Genomic DNA, 25,744 nt, shown 5'->3' on the forward strand with positions numbered 1-25,744 from the left:
CATTTGCTACTGCTTGCCTCAAATAATCAAGTAATCAAGTTTACCTGCCATACTAAGCTATTAACCAGTTTATCTCATGCACTTGCTGTTACATGAACTATTCCGCTTGTGATTCACTATATTGACTTGCACAGTGACTTTTGCAGTATCTATCATTTGCCTAAATAGCACTGCTCCATTTGCATTAACCTCTGATGAACTTTATGTGCTTAAACTGACTTTAACCCAACAACTACTCTCAAACTGCATATCTCTTATCTGGTTGTAAATAACCAACGAAGCTACCCTGCACAACTCTATCTAAAGTGTGTGTGTGTGCCTGTGCAAGTTATGTAAATATTTTATATGTGTGTGATGCGAGTCTACAACTAATTTGGATGTAAATAAGCTTCTCCCTAAACTTTGGATTCTGAGTTATCCTACATTACCATACTATATTACTGTTTAGCTCATATCCAACTCCTTTTGGTATACCATCTTCACTCTGTATCCTACAGTAGTGACCCTCAGATCTATGAGCATAACAGGGTTCACACAAGTTAGATCTTAGTGAACCCGAGGTAAGGTGTGAGACTGAGTGGTCCTGCATGAACAAGGGTACTAGTTCATACTTAAACATTACACCACTCCTGGGATGTGGATTGCAGACAAGTGGCAGGAGTGAGTCTCCGCCCATTGAATTATTTTGGTCACTTCTTCCATCGCCAGGGAACTCCTTGTTCCCCCCTGATGGTTGATATACGCAACCGTCGTCATGTTGTCTGATTGAAACCTTATGAATTTGGCCTTTGCTAGCTGAGGCCAAGCCTTGAGAGCATTGAATATCGCTCTTAGTTCCAGAATGTTTATCGGTAGCAGAGATTCTTCCCGAGACCAAAGACCCTGAGCTTTCAGGGGTTCCCAGACCGCGCCCCAGCCCACCAGACTGGCGTCGGTCGTGACAATGACCCACTCTGGTCTGCGGAAGCTCATCCCTTGTGACAGGTTGTCCAGGGTCAGCCACCAACGGAGTGAATCTCTGGTCCTCTGATCTACTTGTATCGTTGGAGACAAGTCTGTATAATCCCCTTCCACTGTCTGAGCATGCACAGTTGTAATGGTCTTAGATGAATTCGCGCAAAAGGAACTATGTCCATTGCCGCCACCATCAAACCTATTACTTCCATGCACTGCGCTATGGAAGGAAGAAGAACAGAATGAAGTACTTGACAAGAGTTTAGAAGTTTTGATTTTCTGGCTTCTGTCAGAAAAATCCTCATTTCTAAGGAGTCTATTATTGTTCCCAGGAAGGGGACTCTTGTTGACGGAGATAGAGAACTTTTCTCTACGTTCACTTTCCACCCGTGAGATCTGAGAAAGGCTAGGACAATGTCCGTATGAGCCTTTGCTTGTGACAGGGACGACGCTTGAATCAGAATGTCGTCCAAGTAAGGTACTACTGCAATGCCCCTCGGTCTTAGCACCGCTAGAAGGGACCCTAGTACCTTTGTGAAAATTCTTGGGGCAGTGGCTAATCCGAATGGAAGTGCCACAAACTGGTAATGTTTGTCCAGAAAGGCGAACCTTAGGAACTGATGATGTTCCTTGTGGATAGGAATATGTAGATACGCATCCTTTAAATCCACCGTGGTCATGAATTGACCTTCCTGGATGGTAGGAAGAATTGTTCGAATGGTTTCCATTTTGAACGATGGAACCCTGAGAAATTTGTTTAGGATCTTGAGATCCAAGATTGGTCTGAATGTTCCCTCTTTTTTGGGAACTATGAACAGATTGGAGTAGAATCCCATCCCTTGTTCCTTTAATGGAACGGGATGAATCACTCCCATTTTTAACAGGTCTTCTACACAATGTAAGAATGCCTGTTTTTTTATGTGGTCTGAAGACAATTGAGACCTGTGGAACCTTCCCCTTGGGGGTAGCTCCTTGAATTCCAGAAGATAACCTTGGGAGACTATTTCTAGGGCCCAAGGATCCAGAACATCTCTTGCCCATGCCTGAGCGAAGAGAGAAAGTCTGCCCCCCACCAGATCCGGTCCCGGATCGGGGGCCAACATCTCATGCTGTCTTTGTAGCAGTAGCAGGCTTCTTGGCCTGCTTTCCTTTGTTCCAGCCTTGCATTGGTCTCCAGGCAGGCTTGGCTTGAGACGAATTACCCTCTTGCTTAGAGGGTGTAGAACTTGAGGCTGGTCCGTTTCTACGAAAGGGACGAAAATTAGGTTTATTTTTAGCCTTGAAAGACCTATCCTGAGGAAGGGCATGGCCCTTTCCCCCAGTGATATCTGAAATAATCTCTTTCAAATCAGGGCCAAACAGCGTTTTCCCCTTGAAAGGAATATTAAGCAATTTGTTCTTGGATGACGCATCCGCTGACCAAGACTTTAGCCAAAGCGCTCTGCGCGCCACAATAGCAAACCCTGAATTTTTCGCCGCTAATCTAGCTAATTGCAGGGTAGCGTCTAGAGTAAAAGAGTTAGCCAATTTAAGAGCACGAATTCTGTCCATAATCTCCTCATAAGAGGTATCTTTATCTAGCGACTTTTCTAGTTCATCAAACCAGAAACACGCTGCTGTAGTAACAGGAACAATGCATGAAATTGGCTGTAGAAGGTAACCTTGCTGAACAAACATCTTTTTAAGCAAACCTTCTAACTTTTTATCCATAGGATCTTTGAAAGCACAACTATCTTCTATAGGAATAGTAGTGCGTTTGTTTAAAGTAGAGACCGCCCCCTCGACCTTAGGGACTGTCTGCCATAAGTCCTTTCTGGGGTCGACTATAGGAAACAATTTCTTAAATATAGGGGGAGGGACAAAAGGTATGCCGGGCCTTTCCCATTCTTTGTTTACAATATCCGCCACCCGCTTGGGTATAGGAAAAGCTTTGGGGGGCACCGGGACCTCTAGGAACTTGTCCATCTTACATAATTTCTCTGGAATGACCAAATTGTCACAATCATCCAGAGTAGATAACACCTCCTTAAGCAGAGCGCGGAGATGTTCCAATTTAAATTTGAACGTAATAACATCAGGTTCAGCTTGTTGAGAAATTTTTCCTGAATCTGAAATTTCTCCCTCAGACAAAACCTCCCTAGCCCCTTCAGACTGGTGTAAGGGCATGTCAGAACCATTATCATCTGCGCCCTCATGCTCTTCAGTATCTAAAACAGAGCAGTCGTGCTTTCGCTGATAAGTGGGCATTTTGGCTAAAATGTTTTTAATAGAATTATCCATTACAGCCGTTAATTGTTGCATAGTAAGAAGAATAGGCGCACTAGATGTACTAGGGGCCTCTTGTGTGGGCAAGACTGGTGTAGACACATAAGGGGATGATGCAGTACCATGCTTACTCCCCTCACTAGAGGAATCATCTTGGGCATCATTTTCACTATCACATGCATCACATCTATTTAAATGAGAAGGAACTTTGGCTTCCTGACATACAGAACATAGTCTATCTGATGGTACAGACATGTTAAACAGGCATAAACTTGATAACAAAGTACAAAAAACGTTTTAAAATAAAACCATTACTGTCACTTTAAATTTTAAACTGAACACACTTTATTACTGAATATGCGAAAAAGTATGAAGGAATTGTCCAAAATTCACCAAAATTTCACCACAGTGTCATAAAGCCTTGAAAATATTGCACACCAAATTTGAAAGTTTTAACTCTTAAAATAACGGAACCGGAGCCGTTTTTACATTTAACCCCTATACAGTCCCTGGTATCTGCTTTGCTGAGACCCAACCAAGCCCAGAGGGGAATACGATACCAAATGACGCCTTCAGCACGCTTTTTCAGTGTATCAGAGCTCCTCACACATGCATCTGCATGCTTTGATTCCCAAAAAACAACTGCGCATTAGTGGCGCGAAACTGAGGCTCTGCCTATGACTAGAGAAGGCCCCCAGTGAAAAAGGTGTCCAATACAGTGCCTGCCGTTTTTATTATCAAAATTCCCAGATAAAAACAACTCCTCAGAGTAACAAACCATTAAACAAGCTTATAAAACAAACGTTTTAGCCCAGAAAAATGTCTACCAGTCTTTAAAGCCCTTGTGAAGCCCTTTATAAATTGTTATTAAAATGGCTTACCGGATCCCATAGGGAAAATGACAGCTTCCAGCATTACCAAGTCTTGTTAGAAATGTGTCATACTTCAAGCAGTAAAAGTCTGCACACTGTTCCCCCCAACTGAAGTTACTTCATCTCAACAGTCCTGTGTAGAAACAGCCATCAATTTTAGTAACGGTTGCTAAAATCATCTTCCTCTTACAAACAGAAATCTTCATCTCCTTTCTGTTTCAGAGTAAATAGTACATACCAGCACTATTTTAAAATAACAAACACTTGATTGAAGCAATAAAACTACATTTAAACACCAAAAAACTCTAAGCCATCTCCGTGGAGATGTTGCCTGTACAACGGCAAAGAGAATGACTGGGGAAGGCGGAGCCTAGGGGGGATCATGTGACCAGCTTTGCTGGGCTCTTTGCCATTTCCTGTTGGGGAAGAGAATATCCCACAAGTAAGGATGACGCCGTGGACCGGACACACCTATGTTGGAGAAATCTAGCAATTAAGTTTATGTCATGTAACAAAATAAACAACAGTACTGCAGTACAAGACATTTTATTTAAAGATATTAAGAGTATATTATTGACTTCTTAGCACCTCCAATCAGATTCATATGTCTAAAGCATTAACACTCAATATTTTCACTACTTGAAAAATAAGATACTCAAATTAGTATATTGTACTATAAGGAAAATTAAATGAAGATAACATCTAGCAGCTATCAGTGCATTTCAAAAGCATTAAAGGGACAGTCTAGTAAAAAAAAAAAAAACTTTCATGATTTAAATAGAGCATGTAATTTTAAACAACTTTCCAATTTACTTTTATTACCAATTTTGCTTTGTCCTCTTGGTATTCTTAGTTGAAAGCTAAACCTAGGAGGTTCATATGATAATTTCTTGACCTTGAAGGCCGCCTCTGAACTGAAAGCATTTTGACAGTTTTTCACCACTAGAGGGCGTTAGTTCATGTGTTTTTTATATAGATAACATTGAGCTCAGGCACGTGACGCTCCTAGGAGTCAGCACTGATTGGCTAAAAATGCAAGTCTGTCAAAAGAACTGAAATAAGGGGGCAGTTTGCAGAGGCATAGATACAATATAATCACAAATTTAAAAAGTGTATTATTATAACTGTGTTTGTTATGGCAAACTGGAGAATGGCTAATAAAGGGATTATCTACCTTTTTAAACAACAACAATTCTGGTGTTTACTGTCCCTTTAAAGGATCATTAAATACTGTAAAATTGCATAACTAACAAGTGCATAATAAAAAGACAATGCGATAACACATACTCTGAATTTCAAATAAGCAATAGATTTTCTTTTCCTGACAAATGTATTTTCTTCCCCCGCATCACATGACAGCCATCAGCCAATCACTGACAAGTATATGTACACACTGTGAATGTGTGCACATGCTCAGAAGGAGCTGGTGCCTCAGAAATTGTGCATATAAAATACTTTGCAAAATATGATTATGGTAGGAAATTGGAAAGTCTCTTAAAACTACAAGCACTATCTGAATTAAGAAAGTTTAATTTTGACTTTAGTGTCCCTTTAAAGTGTTACCATTTATATATATACCATTTTATATATATATTTATATATATATATATATATATATACACACACATGCATATACTTTTCAACTGACAATATCAGAAGTCTAGAAAAAAATGTTATCTATACATATAAATACATTTGTAAAAGTATTACGTTAATTTACCAAGGCACTTTCGATCATAATGGGACACTTGATACTGAGTACCACACTCGCGCACACATTGCCCATTTAGGAGATAGAATGGTACTTCACATTGGCTGCATTCAGATGGGCCACTACAAGCAAGACAATGTTCTTCACACTCTGTAAAACATGGATAAAGTTCATTAAAAAAATCTGCTTTATTAACTCTGCATGAAATTGTAGCACATGCATTCCTAAAAATATTATAAGAAATTGGTAGATATGTGCTGATAAATAAATTCACCAATTAACGGTTTGTCAACACTAACAGATGCTCTCCTAAGCCAAGACTATGGGGCCTATCTATCAAGCTCCGAATGGAGCTTGATGCCCCGTGTTTCTGGCGAGCCTGCAGGCTCGCCAGAAACAGCAGTTATGAAGCAGCGGTCACAAAGACCGCTGCTCCATAACCTGTCTGCCTGCTCTGAGCAGGCGGACAGACATCGTCGGAAATCAACCCGATCGAGTACGATCGGGTTGATTGACACCTCCCTGCTGGCGGCCCATTGGCCGCGAGTCTGCAGGGGGCAGCGTTGCACCAGCAGCTCTTGTGAGCTGCTGGTGCAATGCTGAATACGGCGAGCGTATTGCTCGCCGTATTCAGAGAGGTCTGGCGGACCTGATCCGCACTGTTGGATCAGGTCCGCCAGACCTTGATAAATAGGGGCCTGTATGTCTAAGATGCTTAAAGGGCTATTAAACCCAAAAATGTTTTTTCTGTGAATCAGACAGAGCATTCAATTTTAAAACAGCTTCCCATTTGTTTGTATTATCAAATTTGCTTTGTTCCCATGATATTCTTTGTTGAAGAGATACCTAGGTAGGTGTTTGGAGCACTATATAGCAGGAAATAGTGCTGCCATTTAGTGCTCTTGCAAATGAATAACATTCTTGCAAAACTGCTGCCATATAGTGCTCCAGAAATGAGCAGACTCCTAAGCATACGTCCCTGCTTTTCAAACAAAGATACCAAGCAAACAAAGAAAAATTGATAATAAAAGTTAAATTAGAAAGTTGTTTAAAATATAAAAAATATATATGTAAGTAGGTATGACGGAATGGGTGGTTTCATACACTTTTTTGTGTTCCAAACTGTAGCTGGAGTTTTTTTTTTTTTTTTAACTAAAACCTTCCTTTACCAGGTAGAGAAAACAGAATTTATGTTTACCTGATAAATTACTTTCTCCAACGGTGTGTCCGGTCCACGGCGTCATCCTTACTTGTGGGATATTCTCTTCCCCAACAGGAAATGGCAAAGAGCCCAGCAAAGCTGGTCACATGATCCCTCCTAGGCTCCGCCTACCCCAGTCATTCGACCGACGTTAAGGAGGAATATTTGCATAGGAGAAACCATATGGTACCGTGGTGACTGTAGTTAAAGAAAATAAATTATCAGACCTGATTAAAAAAACCAGGGCGGGCCGTGGACCGGACACACCGTTGGAGAAAGTAATTTATCAGGTAAACATAAATTCTGTTTTCTCCAACATAGGTGTGTCCGGTCCACGGCGTCATCCTTACTTGTGGGAACCAATACCAAAGCTTTAGGACACGGATGAAGGGAGGGAGCAAATCAGGTCACCTAAATGGAAGGCACCACGGTTTGCAAAACCTTTCTCCCAAAAATAGCCTCAGAAGAAGCAAAAGTATCAAACTTGTAAAATTTGGTAAAAGTGTGCAGTGAAGACCAAGTCGCTGCCCTACATATCTGATCAACAGAAGCCTCGTTCTTGAAGGCCCATGTGGAAGCCACAGCCCTAGTGGAATGAGCTGTGATTCTTTCGGGAGGCTGCCGTCCGGCAGTCTCGTAAGCCAATCTGATGATGCTTTTAATCCAAAAAGAGAGAGAGGTAGAAGTTGCTTTTTGACCTCTCCTTTTACCGGAATAAACAACAAACAAGGAAGATGTTTGTCTAAAATCCTTTGTAGCTTCTAAATAGAATTTTAGAGCGCGAACAACATCCAAATAGTGCAACAAACGTTCCTTCTTTGAAACTGGTTTCGGACACAGAGAAGGTACGATAATCTCCTGGTTAATGTTTTTGTTAGAAACAACTTTTGGAAGAAAACCAGGTTTAGTACGTAAAACCACCTTATCTGCATGGAACACCAGATAAGGAGGAGAACACTGCAGAGCAGATAATTCTGAAACTCTTCTAGCAGAAGAAATTGCAACTAAAAACAAAACTTTCCAAGATAATAACTTAATATCAACGGAATGTAAGGGTTCAAACGGAACCCCCTGAAGAACTGAAAGAACTAAATTGAGACTCCAAGGAGGAGTCAAAGGTTTGTAAACAGGCTTAATTCTAACCAGAGCCTGAACAAAGGCTTGAACATCTGGCACAGCTGCCAGCTTTTTGTGAAGTAACACAGACAAGGCAGAAATCTGTCCCTTCAGGGAACTTGCAGATAATCCTTTTTCCAATCCTTCTTGAAGGAAGGATAGAATCTTAGGAATCTTAACCTTGTCCCAAGGGAATCCTTTAGATTCACACCAACAGATATATTTTTTCCAAATTTTGTGGTAAATCTTTCTAGTTACAGGCTTTCTGGCCTGAACAAGAGTATCGATAACAGAATCTGAGAACCCTCGCTTCGATAAGATCAAGCGTTCAATCTCCAAGCAGTCAGCTGGAGTGAAACCAGGTTCGGATGTTCGAACGGACCCTGAACAAGAAGGTCTCGTCTCAAAGGTAGCTTCCAAGGTGGAGCCGATGACATATTCACCAGATCTGCATACCAAGTCCTGCGTGGCCACGCAGGAGCTATCAAGATCACCGACGCCCTCTCCTGATTGATCCTGGCTACCAGCCTGGGGATGAGAGGAAACGGCGGGAACACATAAGCTAGTTTGAAGGTCCAAGGTGCTACTAGTGCATCCACTAGAGCCGCCTTGGGATCCCTGGATCTGGACCCGTAGCAAGGAACTTTGAAGTTCTGACGAGAGGCCATCAGATCCATGTCTGGAATGCCCCACAGCTGAGTGACTTGGGCAAAGATTTCCGGATGGAGTTCCCACTCCCCCGGATGCAATGTCTGACGACTCAGAAAATCCGCTTCCCAATTTTCCACTCCTGGGATGTGGATAGCGGACAGGTGGCAGGAGTGAGACTCCGCCCATAGAATGATTTTGGTCACTTCTTCCATCGCTAGGGAACTCCTTGTTCCCCCCTGATGGTTGATGTACGCAACAGTTGTCATGTTGTCTGATTGAAACCGTATGAACTTGGCCCTCGCTAGCTGAGGCCAAGCCTTGAGAGCATTGAATATCGCTCTCAGTTCCAGAATATTTATCGGTAGAAGAGATTCTTCCCGAGACCAAAGACCCTGAGCTTTCAGGGATCCCCAGACCGCGCCCCAGCCCATCAGACTGGCGTCGGTCGTGACAATGACCCACTCTGGTCTGCGGAATGTCATCCCTTGTGACAGGTTGTCCAGGGACAGCCACCAACGGAGTGAGTCTCTGGTCCTCTGATTTACTTGTATCTTCGGAGACAAGTCTGTATAATCCCCATTCCACTGACTGAGCATGCACAGTTGTAATGGTCTTAGATGAATGCGCGCAAAAGGAACTATGTCCATTGCCGCTACCATCAACCCAATCACTTCCATGCACTGAGCTATGGAAGGAAGAGGAACGGAATGAAGTATCCGACAAGAGTCTAGAAGCTTTGTTTTTCTGGCCTCTGTCAGAAATATCCTCATTTCTAAGGAGTCTATTATTGTTCCCAAGAAGGGAACCCTTGTTGACGGAGATAGAGAACTCTTTTCCACGTTCACTTTCCATCCGTGAGATCTGAGAAAGGCCAGGACTATGTCCGTGTGAGCCTTTGCTTGAGGAAGGGACGACGCTTGAATCAGAATGTCGTCCAAATAAGGTACTACAGCAATGCCCCTTGGTCTTAGCACAGCTAGAAGGGACCCTAGTACCTTTGTGAAAATCCTTGGAGCAGTGGCTAATCCGAAAGGAAGCGCCACGAACTGGTAATGCTTGTCCAGGAATGCGAACCTTAGGAACCGATGATGTTCCTTGTGGATAGGAATATGTAGATACGCATCCTTTAAATCCACCGTGGTCATGAATTGACCTTCCTGGATGGAAGGAAGAATAGTTCGAATGGTTTCCATCTTGAACGATGGAACCTTGAGAAACTTGTTTAAGATCTTGAGATCTAAGATTGGTCTGAACGTTCCCTCTTTTTTGGGAACTATGAACAGATTGGAGTAGAACCCCATCCCTTGTTCTCTTAATGGAACAGGATGAATCACTCCCATTTTTAACAGGTCTTCTACACAATGTAAGAATGCCTGTCTTTTTATGTGGTCTGAAGACAACTGAGACCTGTGGAACCTCCCCCTTGGGGGAAGCCCCTTGAATTCCATAAGATAACCTTGGGAGACTATTTCTAGCGCCCAAGGATCCAGAACATCTCTTGCCCAAGCCTGAGCGAAGAGAGAGAGTCTGCCCCCCACCAGATCCGGTCCCGGATCGGGGGCCAACATTTCATGCTGTCTTGGTAGCAGTGGCAGGTTTCTTGGCCTGCTTTCCCTTGTTCCAGCCTTGCATTGGTCTCCAAGCTGGCTTGGCTTGAGAAGTATTACCCTCTTGCTTAGAGGACGTAGCACTTTGGGCTGGTCCGTTTCTACGAAAGGGACGAAAATTAGGTTTATTTTTTGCCTTGAAAGGCCGATCCTGAGGAAGGGCGTGGCCCTTACCCCCAGTGATATCAGAGATAATCTCTTTCAAGTCAGGGCCAAACAGCGTTTTCCCCTTGAAAGGAATGTTAAGTAGCTTGTTCTTGGAAGACGCATCAGCCGACCAAGATTTCAACCAAAGCGCTCTGCGCGCCACAATAGCAAACCCAGAATTCTTAGCCGCTAACCTAGCCAATTGCAAAGTGGCGTCTAGGGTAAAAGAATTAGCCAATTTGAGAGCATTGATTCTGTCCATAATCTCCTCATAAGGAGGAGAATCACTATCGACCGCCTTTATCAGCTCATCGAACCAGAAACATACGGCTGTAGCGACAGGGACAACGCATGAAATTGGTTGTAGAAGGTAACCCTGCTGAACAAACATCTTTTTAAGCAAACCTTCTAATTTTTTATCCATAGGATCTTTGAAAGCACAACTATCCTCTATGGGTATAGTGGTGCGTTTGTTTAAAGTGGAAACCGCTCCCTCGACCTTGGGGACTGTCTGCCATAAGTCCTTTCTGGGGTCGACCATAGGAAACAATTTTTTAAATATGGGGGGAGGGACGAAAGGAATACCGGGCCTTTCCCATTCTTTATTAACAATGTCCGCCACCCGCTTGGGTATAGGAAAAGCTTCTGGGAGCCCCGGCACCTCTAGGAACTTGTCCATTTTACATAGTTTCTCTGGGATGACCAACTTGTCACAATCATCCAGAGTGGATAATACCTCCTTAAGCAGAATGCGGAGATGTTCCAACTTAAATTTAAATGTAATCACATCAGGTTCAGCATGTTGAGAAATGTTCCCTGAATCAGTAATTTCTCCCTCAGACAAAACCTCCCTGGCCCCATCAGACTGGGTTAGGGGCCCTTTAGAAACATTATTATCAGCGTCGTCATGCTCTTCAGTATCTAAAACAGAGCAGTCGCGCTTACGCTGATAAGTGTTCATTTTGGCTAAAATGTTTTTGACAGAATTATCCATTACAGCCGTTAATTGTTGCATAGTAAGGAGTATTGGCGCGCTAGATGTACTAGGGGCCTCCTGAGTGGGCAAGACTCGTGTAGACGAAGGAGGGAATGATGCAGTACCATGCTTACTCCCCTCACTTGAGGAATCATCTTGGGCATCATTGTCATTGTCACATAAATCACATTTATTTAAATGAATAGGAATTCTGGCTTCCCCACATTCAGAACACAGTCTATCTGGTAGTTCAGACATGTTAAACAGGCATAAACTTGATAACAAAGTACAAAAAACGTTTTAAAATAAAACCGTTACTGTCACTTTAAATTTTAAACTGAACACACTTTATTACTGCAATTGCGAAAAAACATGAAGGAATTGTTCAAAATTCACCAAATTTTCACCACAGTGTCTTAAAGCCTTAAAAGTATTGCACACCAAATTTGGAAGCTTTAACCCTTAAAATAACGGAACCGGAGCCGTTTTGAACTTTAACCCCTTTACAGTCCCTGGTATCTGCTTTGCTGAGACCCAACCAAGCCCAAAGGGGAATACGATACCAAATGACGCCTTCAGAAAGTCTTTTCTAAGTATCAGAGCTCCTCTCACATGCGACTGCATGCCATGCCTCTCAAAAACAAGTGCGCAACACCGGCGCGAAAATGAGGCTCTGCCTATGCTTTGGGAAAGCCCCTAAAGAATAAGGTGTCTAAAACAGTGCCTGCCGATATTATTATATCAAAATACCCAAATAAAATGATTCCTCAAGGCTAAATATGTGTTAATAATGAATCGATTTAGCCCAGAAAAAGTCTACAGTCTTAATAAGCCCTTGTGAAGCCCTTATTTACGATCGTAATAAACATGGCTTACCGGATCCCATAGGGAAAATGACAGCTTCCAGCATTACATCGTCTTGTTAGAATGTGTCATACCTCAAGCAGCAAGAGACTGCTCACTGTTCCCCCAACTGAAGTTAATTGCTCTCAACAGTCCTGTGTGGAACAGCCATGGATTTTAGTGACGGTTGCTAAAATCATTTTCCTCATACAAACAGAAATCTTCATCTCTTTTCTGTTTCTGAGTAAATAGTACATACCAGCACTATTTCAAAATAACAAACTCTTGATTGAATAATAAAAACTACAGTTAAACACTAAAAAACTCTAAGCCATCTCCGTGGAGATGTTGCCTGTACAACGGCAAAGAGAATGACTGGGGTAGGCGGAGCCTAGGAGGGATCATGTGACCAGCTTTGCTGGGCTCTTTGCCATTTCCTGTTGGGGAAGAGAATATCCCACAAGTAAGGATGACGCCGTGGACCGGACACACCTATGTTGGAGAAAGTGCAATCAAAATGACTGCAAAAAACAAAACAAAGAAAAACAAACTATATATATACACACACACAGTCAGTATATATATAATATGTGTGTGACTGTTCTATATCTGATTTTTATTGTACAGAACAACTTCATACAAGTCATATCCTGTAAATAAATGTAATATTAAAAAAATATTTTATATAGGAACATAAGGCAAACTACTTAGGTTGTTTTTTTTATGTAATTGTTCGATTATCATGGCCCTTTAAAGGGACAGGAAACCCCAAAATTTTATTTCATGATTTGGATAGAACATACAATTTTAAACAACTTTCCAATTTACTTCTATCATCACATTTGCTTCATTCTCTTGTTATCCTTTGCTGAAGGACGAGCTTTGCACTACTGGCAGTTAGCTGAACACATCTAATTAGCTAATCACAAGAGACAAATGTGTGCAGGCAGCAGCTAGCTGACAGTAGTGTAGGATATGTGTGTATTTTTTTTTCAATAAGGGAAACCAAGAGATCGAAGCACATTTGAAATATAGAAGTGAATTTAAAAGTGTCTTAAAAATTACATACTCTATCTGAATCATGTAGGTTTCATCATGTTGACTTTCCTATCCCTTTAAATAAAGCAAATGTGCTGTTAACACACATTAGAATTTTGTTTTACGTTAATTGCACTTATAATTATTTCTGCCAGCCCCTCAGTTATACCAAGTGTGTTGTTTAATTTTGACTTTCCTATCCCTTTAAGTTCTTAGTATATAATTTCTCTCAACACAATCTATTTATTTTCGTATACTTTGAAACCACACCATAAAATATTATTATTATTTTTACTAAAGGAGCACTGTTTCACATTCCTTTAACCCCTTAACAACCGCAACATACCGTGTACATCGCTGGTTGTTAAGGGTTTGTCTGGATGTAATAGCGTGGGGTCTTGACCGTGCTATTAGACCCTCCTTACTTCCTGCAGACATGTTAAAATATTAAAAAAACACACCCCAGGGCCGGTCGCTGGTCATTAAGGGGTTAAACACATACAATATGCCCGTGACTTTTTAAAGAAATGGTTTGAAAATGTTCCATTATACGAACTCTGATATTTTTTATAAGGGTCCTCTTTTATACCAGCAACATGACAACCCTAACCGAAATATGTTTACAGGTGGCCCTCGTTTTACAACGGTTCAATTTACACCGTTTCAGAATAACAACCTTTTTTCCAGTCATGTGACTGCTATTGAAAAGCATTGAGAAGCAGTGCATTTATTAAAATAGCCAGTAGGTGGAGCCGTCCGCTTGTGTTGCAGCAAAGCCAAGCAAGCTGAAATTTATCAGTTTAACCAGACCTAAGCTATTGAGCAGATTTCAAAGGAACAAGATCTTCCTGTCTATAAATCAGTCCAGATTGGAATGCATAGAAAGAACTGTTTGCAGAAAAATGCAAGTGAAGTCTGTGTTGTGTGATTATTTTATTAGGGTTATAATGCTGTTTAGCAAATGTTTTTGTTCATTTAACTTAGTTTAATTATATATTCTGTGTTGTGTGATTATTTTATTAGGTTTATAATGCTGTATAGCATTTAAAGTCTTCATTTCAAAGCTTTTAAAATAATGTATTAGGTGTTACTTATGACAATTTTGAGAGGGGCCTGGAACCTATCTACCTCACTTCCCATTGACTTACATTATAAACTGGGTTTCAATTTACAACGGTTTCGACTTACAACCATTCCATCTGGAACCTAACCCCGGCGTAAACTGAGGGCTACCTGTATTTTGAAAATGTACAAACTACAGTATTGAAAACGTATTATTATTTTTTTTTTGCAAATGTTCCTATTTACATGGACACAGAATTATTTACTGGAGTATACAATTTAAGAAAGGAATATAAACTTATATACAAAAACAACAACCTCGGATGTAGGCATTGAATACATTTATGAATAAGCCATAATCATATAAGAAAGATCCTAAGATTAATGAAAAGGAATTAAAAAAGAATGGATCAAGAAATGAAGAGCAATGAGAATTTAGATGAAGGAAAAACATATTAATATTTATATAGCGAATGCTGATGACCTGATTATCTCATGGTCAGTCAAATGCAGTGAAGCTAGAAGTGAACTGTTAAAGGTCGTCAATGCAGAGTTAATAAATAATAGACTGCCATTCACACTCGTCTATATAAAGCTGAGATAATAGCGCCCATGAATCTTGTATTACATGTTTATTTGCAAAAAAAGGAAGCATCATTACTTCTCTGCGTAGTGAATAAATGAAGGTAAATTCAATTTCAGAGTATTAGCTGTACAAATGGAGTTGCTGAGTGTCACCAACAGAGTGAAGGATGGAGGGGACTGCTCCTGCAGCGGCAGAATATTGCAAATGCACATAAAAGTAATACGTAAGCTGATTAAACAAAATATCTCCGCTGATCTGTGTAATGTGGTTGGAGAGTGTTTATTGATTTCAATAAAGTTGCAGTATTCTGATCTTCAAGGGCTGATGCAGTTTGCAAACACAACATCCCTATCAGCATTCATCTCAGAGACCAATTTCAGTTTGCTCAGGGCAAGAATGTGTTAAATAATTAAAAGACATACTAGAGATTAAAGGAACATGATACTCATGAAAATGAAAAAGCAAGAAATAAACATGTAAAGTAAAATGTATAAAATGATATTGAACTAACATTAATAAAGGGACACAAGCTTAAAACGCGTAGTAAATGTATATTGTAGTCCGGCCAGGCAACCGTTGCTGTTTGTTTTCTGTATATACTTTAAGCAGCAAATCTATATTCCAGTAATAGTTTTCATTTGTTTGAATCATCATTTGTATGATTTTTTATATATACATGATATACATTATTTGTATCTATAAAAAATATTTTTTTATGTAAGCTATATGACAAATGTAATTTATTTATTGTAGCTGCACTTAGCGCTGTCCCTATACATATATACTAATATGAAATGTATGTTTGCGCATAAACTATTTATAGTAAGTAAAATACTTACTGGTAGATATGAATAACTCCTACAGCTATATTGGTAGACAGAGACAAACGCAAACATGTGCACAAATTCATTTTTTATTTGTTTGCAAAATAAATATCAAATTTTAATTTTCTAAATTGATTCACTAAGCAAACAAAAGAACACCTCCTCCCTTTAAGAGTTTGTTTAGTTAATGAATGAATTGTGGTCAAAATATTTCAAATTTGTTTGAAATATTTAGTTTTTCTTTTTTTATTATATAAAAAAATGCTATGTTATGGCTATTTTATCCATGTCACACCTTCTGCCCTGCCCCTCCTATCATGGTTGTACCACAGGAAACATTGGGAAGCATGAATAGCTAAGTACTTCTCTAAGGCACTTATATGTGATGCATGTCAATGCCCCCACAGTATATACTTCCATAATATATTAAATAGACATTGTACAAGTTAAAGTTCTTAAATTTGAAATGGAAACTAAATACTATGATATTATTTTTGCGCATCCTCTTAATCCTCACTGGTTGATAAAGTCAACTGCCTTCGTTTTATTGGTAGAGATGGACACGTCTCTGCAAAAGTGGTTTATTGAAAACAGGAACATGAGTTTAGAAAAAATTAAATGCATTTTGAAATGCTCTTGTTCAGATGAAACAAAAAGACAAAAGTTGAATAATGCATTAAAGGGACACTGAACCCAATTTTGTTCCTTTCATGATTCAGATAGAGCATGACATTTTAAGCAACTTTCTAATTTACTCCTATTATCAGTTTTCTTTGTTCTCTTGCTATCTTTATTTTAAAAGCAGGAATGTAAATATTAGCAGCCAGCCCATTTTAGGTTCAGCACCATGAATAGCACTTGCCTATTGGTGACTGACATTTACCCACCAATAAGCAAGCATAACCCAGGTTCTCAACCAAAAATGGGCCGGCTCCTATGCATCACATTCCTGCTTTTTAAATAAAGTTAGCAAGAGAACGAAGAAAAATTGATAATAGGAGTAAATTAGAAAGTTGCTTAAAATTGATTGCATGCTCTATCTGAATCTTGAAAGAAATATTTTAGGTTTAGTGTCCCTTTAAGGAATCAAGTGTTCTTTTGATCAAGTATTTAAAGGTTGAACTTCCCAACATTCCAGATTTTTTTAAAAAAATTGGTCAAAATATACATTTACAGAGATCATCTCTAAATAAAAGGATGAAATAGGGTATATTCTAAATGCACTTCATGTGATGTCACGGGATATGCAAATTAGAGCATGCTAAGACATATGTCTATTTTACACTGGAATTATTAGCATTCATGTTATTCTAGCTACAGAAAAAAAGTTGAATTCTACTTTAGCCAAAGTTCCCTTTCCCAGCTGGCCTTTACAATGAGAAAGCTGTAGAGAGTACACATCCTGCATTTTAAGGATGAACAAACAGCTAAGTGGATGCTTCTGTAAATAGAGTTATCATGAAACAAAACTTAAAATGAAAATCATTTATTTACAGTAGATGTTTTTTAAAAAAAACAAAAAAAACAATGGGTTGTATTTGGTCACAAAACAAAGCTGTAGAGCAAACACTGTCTGTATGTGGGAAACCAGCTGGGCATTCAGTGTCTGCAGTAATCTGGAATGGAAGCGATACATTGCACATTTAGCTAAACACGGTCAGTCAATAAAAACCCTACATGTCTATTGACTTCCTATTGACTTCCCGCAACAGTACTCAATAGCTGTATGGATAGATATATAAGAGCTTAGTCATGTCCTCTTTATGCGCCTCAGTTACCATAATGCACTGCACCACTGATAGCTGACACTGGCGAGCAAATTATATGTTAATATATCATTTAAAAGGACAGTAAACGCCTTGTAATTACAATATGTTTCTGCAGTCTTCCAATAGATTAAGTCTTAATGTTATAAGAACAGATTCACTGTTTTCAATAGTCAATCTTCACCCACCATTTCCCTTTTGGAGGAGACCATCCACATGAGTCTAAAGATGAACCTGTCATTATGTTAACATAATCTCCATTGTTTGACTGCAGCCGAAAAGATAAACTGCATCTCTCTGGATGTCTCTGTACACACATGCTCCCTATCATATCTCTATATACACAATGCTCAATATTTAGAGCACTTGAAATTAGACATTTTAGTACCTCTCTATCCCAACCCAACTAGACTGCTGCTGCTTCCTCTTGTTTGCACAACCTTTCTATAGATATGAATAGCTTTTAGGGATCTCATTTTGGGAGCTTGTATCTTGTAGTGTTGGCGCTGTATATCACTTAACTTAATTCTATTGTATTACAACCTTTCTATAGGAAATACAGCAGTATGCATGGTATTATTTAACAATTAAATGCAGTGTGACAAAATAAAGGTAATAGAGCTATTTGTAAATAATTTAATACACTCCAACAGGTAAAATAAATCACTGGGGATATTTTTTAGTACATATTTTCTACCGACTTACCAGTACATAAATGCAAAAGGAGCCATATTGTTTGAGGGCATTTTCTCTCTCTTTTTGTTGGTGCTACTAAAAGTGTGTGTGTAACTGATATTCCTGTACTTAGTAAAACATATTGTTATGCTTGTGAGGTGTGTTCACCAATAAAGCACTGGGATTTCTACTTTTCAGTGAGCAAACGGGCATAAAACGGACACTATGTTCCAAATGACTTGTTATACCAAATTGCATAAGTATTAAATATATTTGAAAGTGTTCCTTTAAAGGGATACTAACCCCACATTTTTTATTTCATGATTCAGATAGAGCATGCAATTTTAAGCAACTTTCTAATTTACTCCTATTATCAATTTTTCTTTGTTCTCATGTTATCTTGATTTGAAAAAGCAGTAATAAAAGGTTAGGTGCCGGCCCATTTTTAGTTCAGCACCTTGGTAGAGCTTGCTGATTGGTTTGCTACATTTAGCCAATGGTCCGGCTCTAAAGCTTATAGTACTGCTTTTCCAAATCAAGATAGCATGAGAACAAAGAAAAATTGATAATATGAGTAAATTAGAAAGGTGCATAAAATCTCATGCTCTATCTGAATCATGAAAAAAAAAATGGGTTTAGTGTCCCTTTAAGTTTACTATTGCAAATTAAGTTGCTGGCTTTGATCATTACAACAACCTCCCATAAACAAAATGTCAGTACCTAAGTATTGGCTATTGTGTGTAAAGAGAGTTAGATAAGATAAGGAGATCTGCTCTTCCTGCATGCTCAGTCCTTTTAAATGAGCATGATTTTAAGAATAGGTGAGCAAAACCAGCAATTTTAAATACAAAATAAAACCAAAGCAGCAAATGCTCATAAATGTAATAATTGCAGCCATGGCCTTTCTGAATCATGAAAGTTTAATTTTGACTAGTCTGTCCCTTTAACCTTTTTTAAAGCAAATACATTTTTAGCATGCTCACATATATGATAGAAAATTTAGAGTACCCCAATATGATTATGATATTGATATTCTGCATTTGACACTGAAAACAAAAAAGAAAGCAAACTAAGATGCCTACCGTGGCAAGACTCCCCAAGTCTGTAAAAAGATGGTGAACAATGCTGTACACAAGTCCCAGCATGCAGGGTGTACTGCTCCATACACTGCAGACAGTCATTCCTTAAAGGTCCTTTGCAGGCATTGCAACTCCAGTCACATTCTGCAAAGCAATAAATAAATAAATCAGTACATTCAAAATATGTCTATTATCTAATTGGCTTTGTTCACTTGGCATCTATTGTTGAAAAGCATACCTTGGTAAGGTCAGGAGCAGCATTGCACTACTGGGAGCTAGCTGACGATTGGTGGCCGTAAATATATGACTGCTGTCTTTGGCTCACTATGTGTTCAGGTAGCTTACATTAGTGCATTGATGCTCGTTCAACAAAGGATACTAAGTGAATAAAGCAAATTACAAAGTTGTTTAAAATTGTATGCTCTACCTTAATCATGAAAGAAGAATGTAGGGTTTGTGTCCCTTTAATACTTTTGAAGCATTGAGGTTGATGGATACTATTGAAATAACCCTTGATGCTTTTTAATGTCATTCAAAGATCAAAAACAGGAATCATTATCTAGAATATGGTATCCAGAAAATGTCGAACTGCTGAATTAACTTTTACGGTTCGTGATATAACCAGATCCGTATCGCACATATCACACTGCTTCCCTATGAAATAGATGTAGTTGTTTTCTCTTCCCTATTTCCACTTAAAGGGACATTAAAGGGATATGAAACCCATACATTTTCTTTTATGATTCAGGTAGAGCTTAACATTTTAAACAACTATTTTACTTCTATTATCTAATTTACTTTCATATTTTGATAGCCTTCGTTGAAAAGTATACCTAGGTAAGCTTAGGAACAGCAAAGCACTACTGGGAGCTAGCTGCTGATTGGTGGCTGCATATATATGCTTCCTATTATTGGCTCACCTGATGTGTTCATCTAGCTCCCAATAGTGCATTGCTGCTCCTTCAAAAAAGGATTCCAAGAAAATGAAGTAATTTTGATAATACAAGTACATTGGAAAGTTGTTTAAAATGGCATGCTCTATAACTCTCGTCATCAATAAAGCTTGTTTTAAAAAAATAAATAAAAAAAAAAGGCATGCTCTATATGAATCATGAAAGAAAATTTTGGGTTGCATGTCCCTTTAAACACCTCTTTCGTGTAAAACTTGTGCTTTGTCCTACAATCCACAGGAAGGTCAAAAAGCAATTCTGTAACCTTGTATTTCATCAAAATGCAGCAAATCACATAGCTGGTTTCAGAAATTTTCAACAGTTTTAATAAAATCTAGGTAACAGCATTTGCTTTGCTTTTTAAACACACTAAGGTAGATGATATTACATTTACAAACTTTAAACACTAAATACATGTTATTAGCACAGTATTAAGGTTATTCCCTGCCTCCCTCTAGTCATGAGTGCTGACATGATGAAATGTGTCTTTCACTACATTCCAGTGTTGACCTGTTTGCACGTGTGCAGCACCTCTCCTTCAGATACCTGCACCTAGGTTCCAAAATGGTGACACCCATAATTAGAGCGAGGTGCATAAAATGTATTTAATGTTTAGTTTCCCTTTAACCATTTGTAATAGCAACTGAAATGTAACATACAGTAAACCACCCGCATCCACTGTTTCAGTTACCGCCGTCTCACTTATCCACAGTTGACCGCAGTCCATAGGTTCATAATTTAAATTCAGCGCCGTTCTGAGTAACGTGATGAAATCTCTTGTGGATTTTTTCCAGCGCAATCACGTTGTATATGCTACCCAGCCCCTGGTCACTTAGCAGCCGTCACGATTATCAGATCAACTCTCATTGCAGTGGTTTTGTTTAAATAATCCTTATTTTGCTTCATTCAAGTCATTTTTATTATAATTGTTCTATTTTATTTTTTCTACAAGTTTAAAACTGTAATGTGGTTTCACTCACAGCTAACCAACTGTTTACATTAATAACCAAACCAGCAAACTGCCTTTAAATCTCGCTTTTTATTTTCCAATATATAATTCTCATTCACACCAGTAATGTAATAAAAACAGTGCACATCCAGCTGCTCTAACTAGAAGGAAATACATCAGGGATTTCACCAGTAAAGCAATCAATACACTGTTAAGATGGAAATCCACAGGAGAAAAATAGAGGATTTCACTATGAAATTAAATTCACAAAAAAAAGTAAAATGGAAAAAAAAAAAAAAAAAAAAAAAGAAAGCAAACAGAACAAGCAAAACTGGCATTGATGATTCTTTTAAAAACTAATCTGACAGCATTTAAAGGGATATGAAAGTACAAAGAGAAAATGCCCAAATTTGCATTTTATTTCAGCATTATAGCTTATATATAACTATGTGTTTATATAATATATATATATACACACACACATGTACATAGATATACCGTATATATATATATATATATATAAACACACACACATGTACATAGATATACCGTATATATATATATATATATAAACACACACACATGTACATAGATATACCGTATATATATATATAAACACACACACATGTACATAGATATACCGTATATATATATATATATATATATATATAAACACACACACATTTACATAGATATACCGTATATATATATATATATATATATATATATATATATATATAAACACACACACACATATATATATATCTTCAGCTGCTACACAATCTAGAAGTGTTTTCCTCTTTCTAAGCACTCCAGGGATCGACTCCCTGAAAAGCCTAGTATAATTTATGAGCTGTAAAATGAAATATGAGACTTGGGGGTCAATTTATCAAGACCACTGCTCCATAACCTGTCCGCCTGCTATGAGGCGGCAGACAGAAATCAACCCGATCGAATACGATCGGGTTGACACCCTCTGCTAGCTGCAGGGGGCGGTATTGCACCAGCAGTTCACAAGAACTGCTGGTGCAATGATAAATGCAGACCGTGTATGCTGTCTGCATTTATCGATGTGGGGCGGACATGATATGCTACATAGTATCATGTCCGCTCGCACTATAATAAATTGACCCCTTGTACTTTATATAGACAATCACAGGACACTGCAATAAGCACTCCAGGTCTACTGTGTCCTTGTGGGACAGTGAAAAGAAAATTAATTACAGAAAAGGATGACAATCTAAATAATGACAATATATTGTATTTTTTGTTACGTGTAATTAAACATTTTAGGCCAGATTATAAGTGGAGAACTATTTAACGCTCCTGCTTGAGCATTAACTGAGCTAGAGGTAAGCTTTTTGTGAGCGCCAGTTTGTGCTAGTATTATGACTTGAAAGTAAACCGTTTTCGCTTGCGCGCTAACCCAATAAGCACTAAAAGACAAACTTATAATATCACAACCGCGTTCACGTATTCCCCCATAGAGGTAAATGGAGCAAAAAGAATGGAAAAAAAACACCCAACTAATTTGCAAACCCGATAGAATATTCTCAAGTGCGCTAACCCAACATGAAAATATGAATATTTCAAATTCCAATGTTCTTCACATAACAGAATATGTTCTATTTATTTCTAAATACATATTTTTATATATCTCTGATGGTAATTTGGTACAATAAATATTTATACCTATATATATAGAAATAGAAATATATATAAATATATATTTTAAAATACATAAAACATATTCTGCTATGTGCAGAACATAGGAATGAAGTGTTTACAATAAATACATAGTTAAAACCTTTATTAAAAATGAAAATTGCATAAATATATATATATATATATATATATATATATATATATATATATATATATATATATATATATATGTGCATATGTATTTATATGTGTATATATGTCTGTAAATACATATATAAACATACAAATACATCTTTAGAGATGTATATGTCTGTATCTCTATGTTAAAGCCCTTTTCCTGCCTTTTTTTCTCTAACACCTGAGACCTCATATCTTTGAGCCTTTAGACTTTTTTGTCCAAATTATTTTTTTTAATAATTTTTTTTTTGAGTTTTAAACATTTTTTTTAAAAATAATTTTTATTACATAGTGTTATTATGAGTGTAACTGTACTTTATAATGTATTTTTGATGTATTTTGTGACACTTTTTTGTTTCGCAAAACAGTTAACCAGAGCTTTCAGGACACGGTAATAATTCTAGCGTAAATTGTGACTGTGCTCAAGCAATCAAATTTATTTTCAACTTGTAATACAAGTAGGATCTGTGCATTCCTATGTTTGGGCGGTCACAAGGTTCTTTTAGGGCAGTGCTTATCTATTCCTATCTCAAGGAGCCCTAACCAAACAGACATAAAGGGACAGTCTACTCTAGAATTGTTATTGTTTCAATAGATAGATAGTCCCTTTATTACTCATTCCCCAGATTTGCATAACCAAAACGGTTATATTAATATACTTTTTACCTCTGTAATTACCTTGTATCTAAGCCTCTACAGATTGCCCTCTTATTTAAGCTCTTTTGACAAACTTGCATTTTAGCCAATCAGTTATGACTTCTAGGTAACTCCATGGGCGTAAGCACAATGTTATCTATATGGCACACATTAACTAACACCCTCTAGCTGTGAAAAACTGTCAAAATGCACTGACATTAGAGGCGACCTTCAAGGTCTTAGAAATTATCAAATGAGCCTACCTAGGTTTAGATTTTAACTAAGAATACCAAGAGAACAAAGCTAATTTGATGATAAAAGTAAGTTGGAAAGTTGTTTAAAATTACATGCCCTGTCTGAATACTTAATTTTAATGTTGACTAGACCAGTGTTTTTCAACCAGTGTGCCGTGGCACACTAGTGTGCCGTGAGAGATCCTCAGGTGTGCCGCGGCAGACTGACAATCATTATGATTGTGAATGAATGTCAATATGTCATGTGTAGTTTGTAGGAGGCATGGCATGACAGCACAGTGTGTGTGTATGTATATATATATATATATATATATATATATATATACTGTATATATATCCTGTATTAGGCTACAATGTGTAATTTTGTAAAATTTTGGGATGGTGGTGTGCCACAGGATTTTTTAATTTAAAGAAGTGTGCCACGGCAAAAAAAAAGGTTGCAAATCACTGGACTAGACTGCACAGGTGAAACAGTCATACTGATTGAGCTACTGAACATTCTAAGGTACTGGTTTTCAAACCTGTCCTCAGGCCTTACCAACAGGCCAGATTTTCAGGATTACCAAGAAAAATAACCAGATTGTAAGCTCCCACGGGAATAGGGCCCTCAATTCTCCCTGTATTTGTCTTATCGTATTATTTCTCCATTGTACTGTTATCCTTGTACCCATGGGCAGCGCTGGGGAATCTGTTGGCGCTTTATAAATAAAGAATAATAATAATAATAATGTTTACTAATCATCTGATTATTTCACTTGTGCTTTAGTACAGATATCTTCAAAATCTGGCCTGTTAGGAAGGCTTGAAAAAAATAGGTTTGAAAATGAGTGGTCTAAGGTCAATAATTACAATCTGGCCTGTTAGGGCTTCTGAACGACCTGATTTGACAAACACTTTTTTCATTTGTAATAAATCTGAAAACAATGCACTCGCTGTCCTCCTCTAGATGAAGTTGGAAATAACTTGATTCTTCACCTGGACTGATTCATATTTGTGGACTATTTAGTTTTTTCTTTATATTGTATTTGTTTCTTTGTGATATCTAAAAGAGGACATTTTAAAATATAGTAGTTTGCTTTGATTTTCTCTATACTATAAAATTTACCCTATTATTATTATTTTTATCAAGAGTTTGTGTGCTTCTCAATACCAAAAGAGTAAAAAAAAAAAAAAAAAAAAAGTAAAATATAGGCTACATTATTACATTTGGAACATGTAAACACTAATTTGTATTTTGATGTTTTTATGTGAAATAAAACTGAACGATTTAATGAATTGTAAACAGAGTCAGTTTCTCCTCCACACGTCAGTATGCCAATAACTTTGATGAATCATTTTCCATTCAAGATGTCAGATTATAAACTTGATGAAAGTCAATAGGAGATGTTAAAGAGGAATTATATGACACTTTATACGATGGTATGGCATTAATGTGCATACGTTTTTTATTTATTATGTCGATGCAAAAAAAGTTCTAATATTACTTACTGCATCAAAAATATATAACAGAGCCTTTTCATTAAGAGTTAGAAAAGAGCAGCAATTTAACATTTTATTGTCTGAATAAATTTGCGGTTTAAAATTTAAACTTACATTCAAGTATCGGCTGTGAACTTCATGCTATTATTAATTAAAGAACCTTGAAACACAAAATTGTTCTTTCCTGATTCAGATAGAGCAGACTATTTTAAACCATTTTCCAATGTATTTCTATTATCTCATTTGCTTCATTCTCTTAGT

The 25,744-nt window shown here is 37.9% G+C and overlaps 1 protein-coding gene across 1 annotated transcript in view; it reads right to left on the minus strand.

Annotated features, from left to right (window-relative positions):
- Positions 1-25,744, minus strand: part of FRAS1 (Fraser extracellular matrix complex subunit 1) — an 868,578-nt gene that overhangs the window by 304,440 nt on the left and 538,394 nt on the right. Inside the window, 2 exon segments of the mRNA XM_053703296.1 lie at positions 5,812-5,952; positions 19,377-19,517. Of these exon segments, the coding sequence (XP_053559271.1) occupies positions 5,812-5,952; positions 19,377-19,517 (282 nt within the window).

Source organism: Bombina bombina, chromosome 2 (assembly GCF_027579735.1).
Source record: "Bombina bombina isolate aBomBom1 chromosome 2, aBomBom1.pri, whole genome shotgun sequence".
Taxonomy (NCBI): Eukaryota; Metazoa; Chordata; class Amphibia; order Anura; family Bombinatoridae; genus Bombina; species Bombina bombina.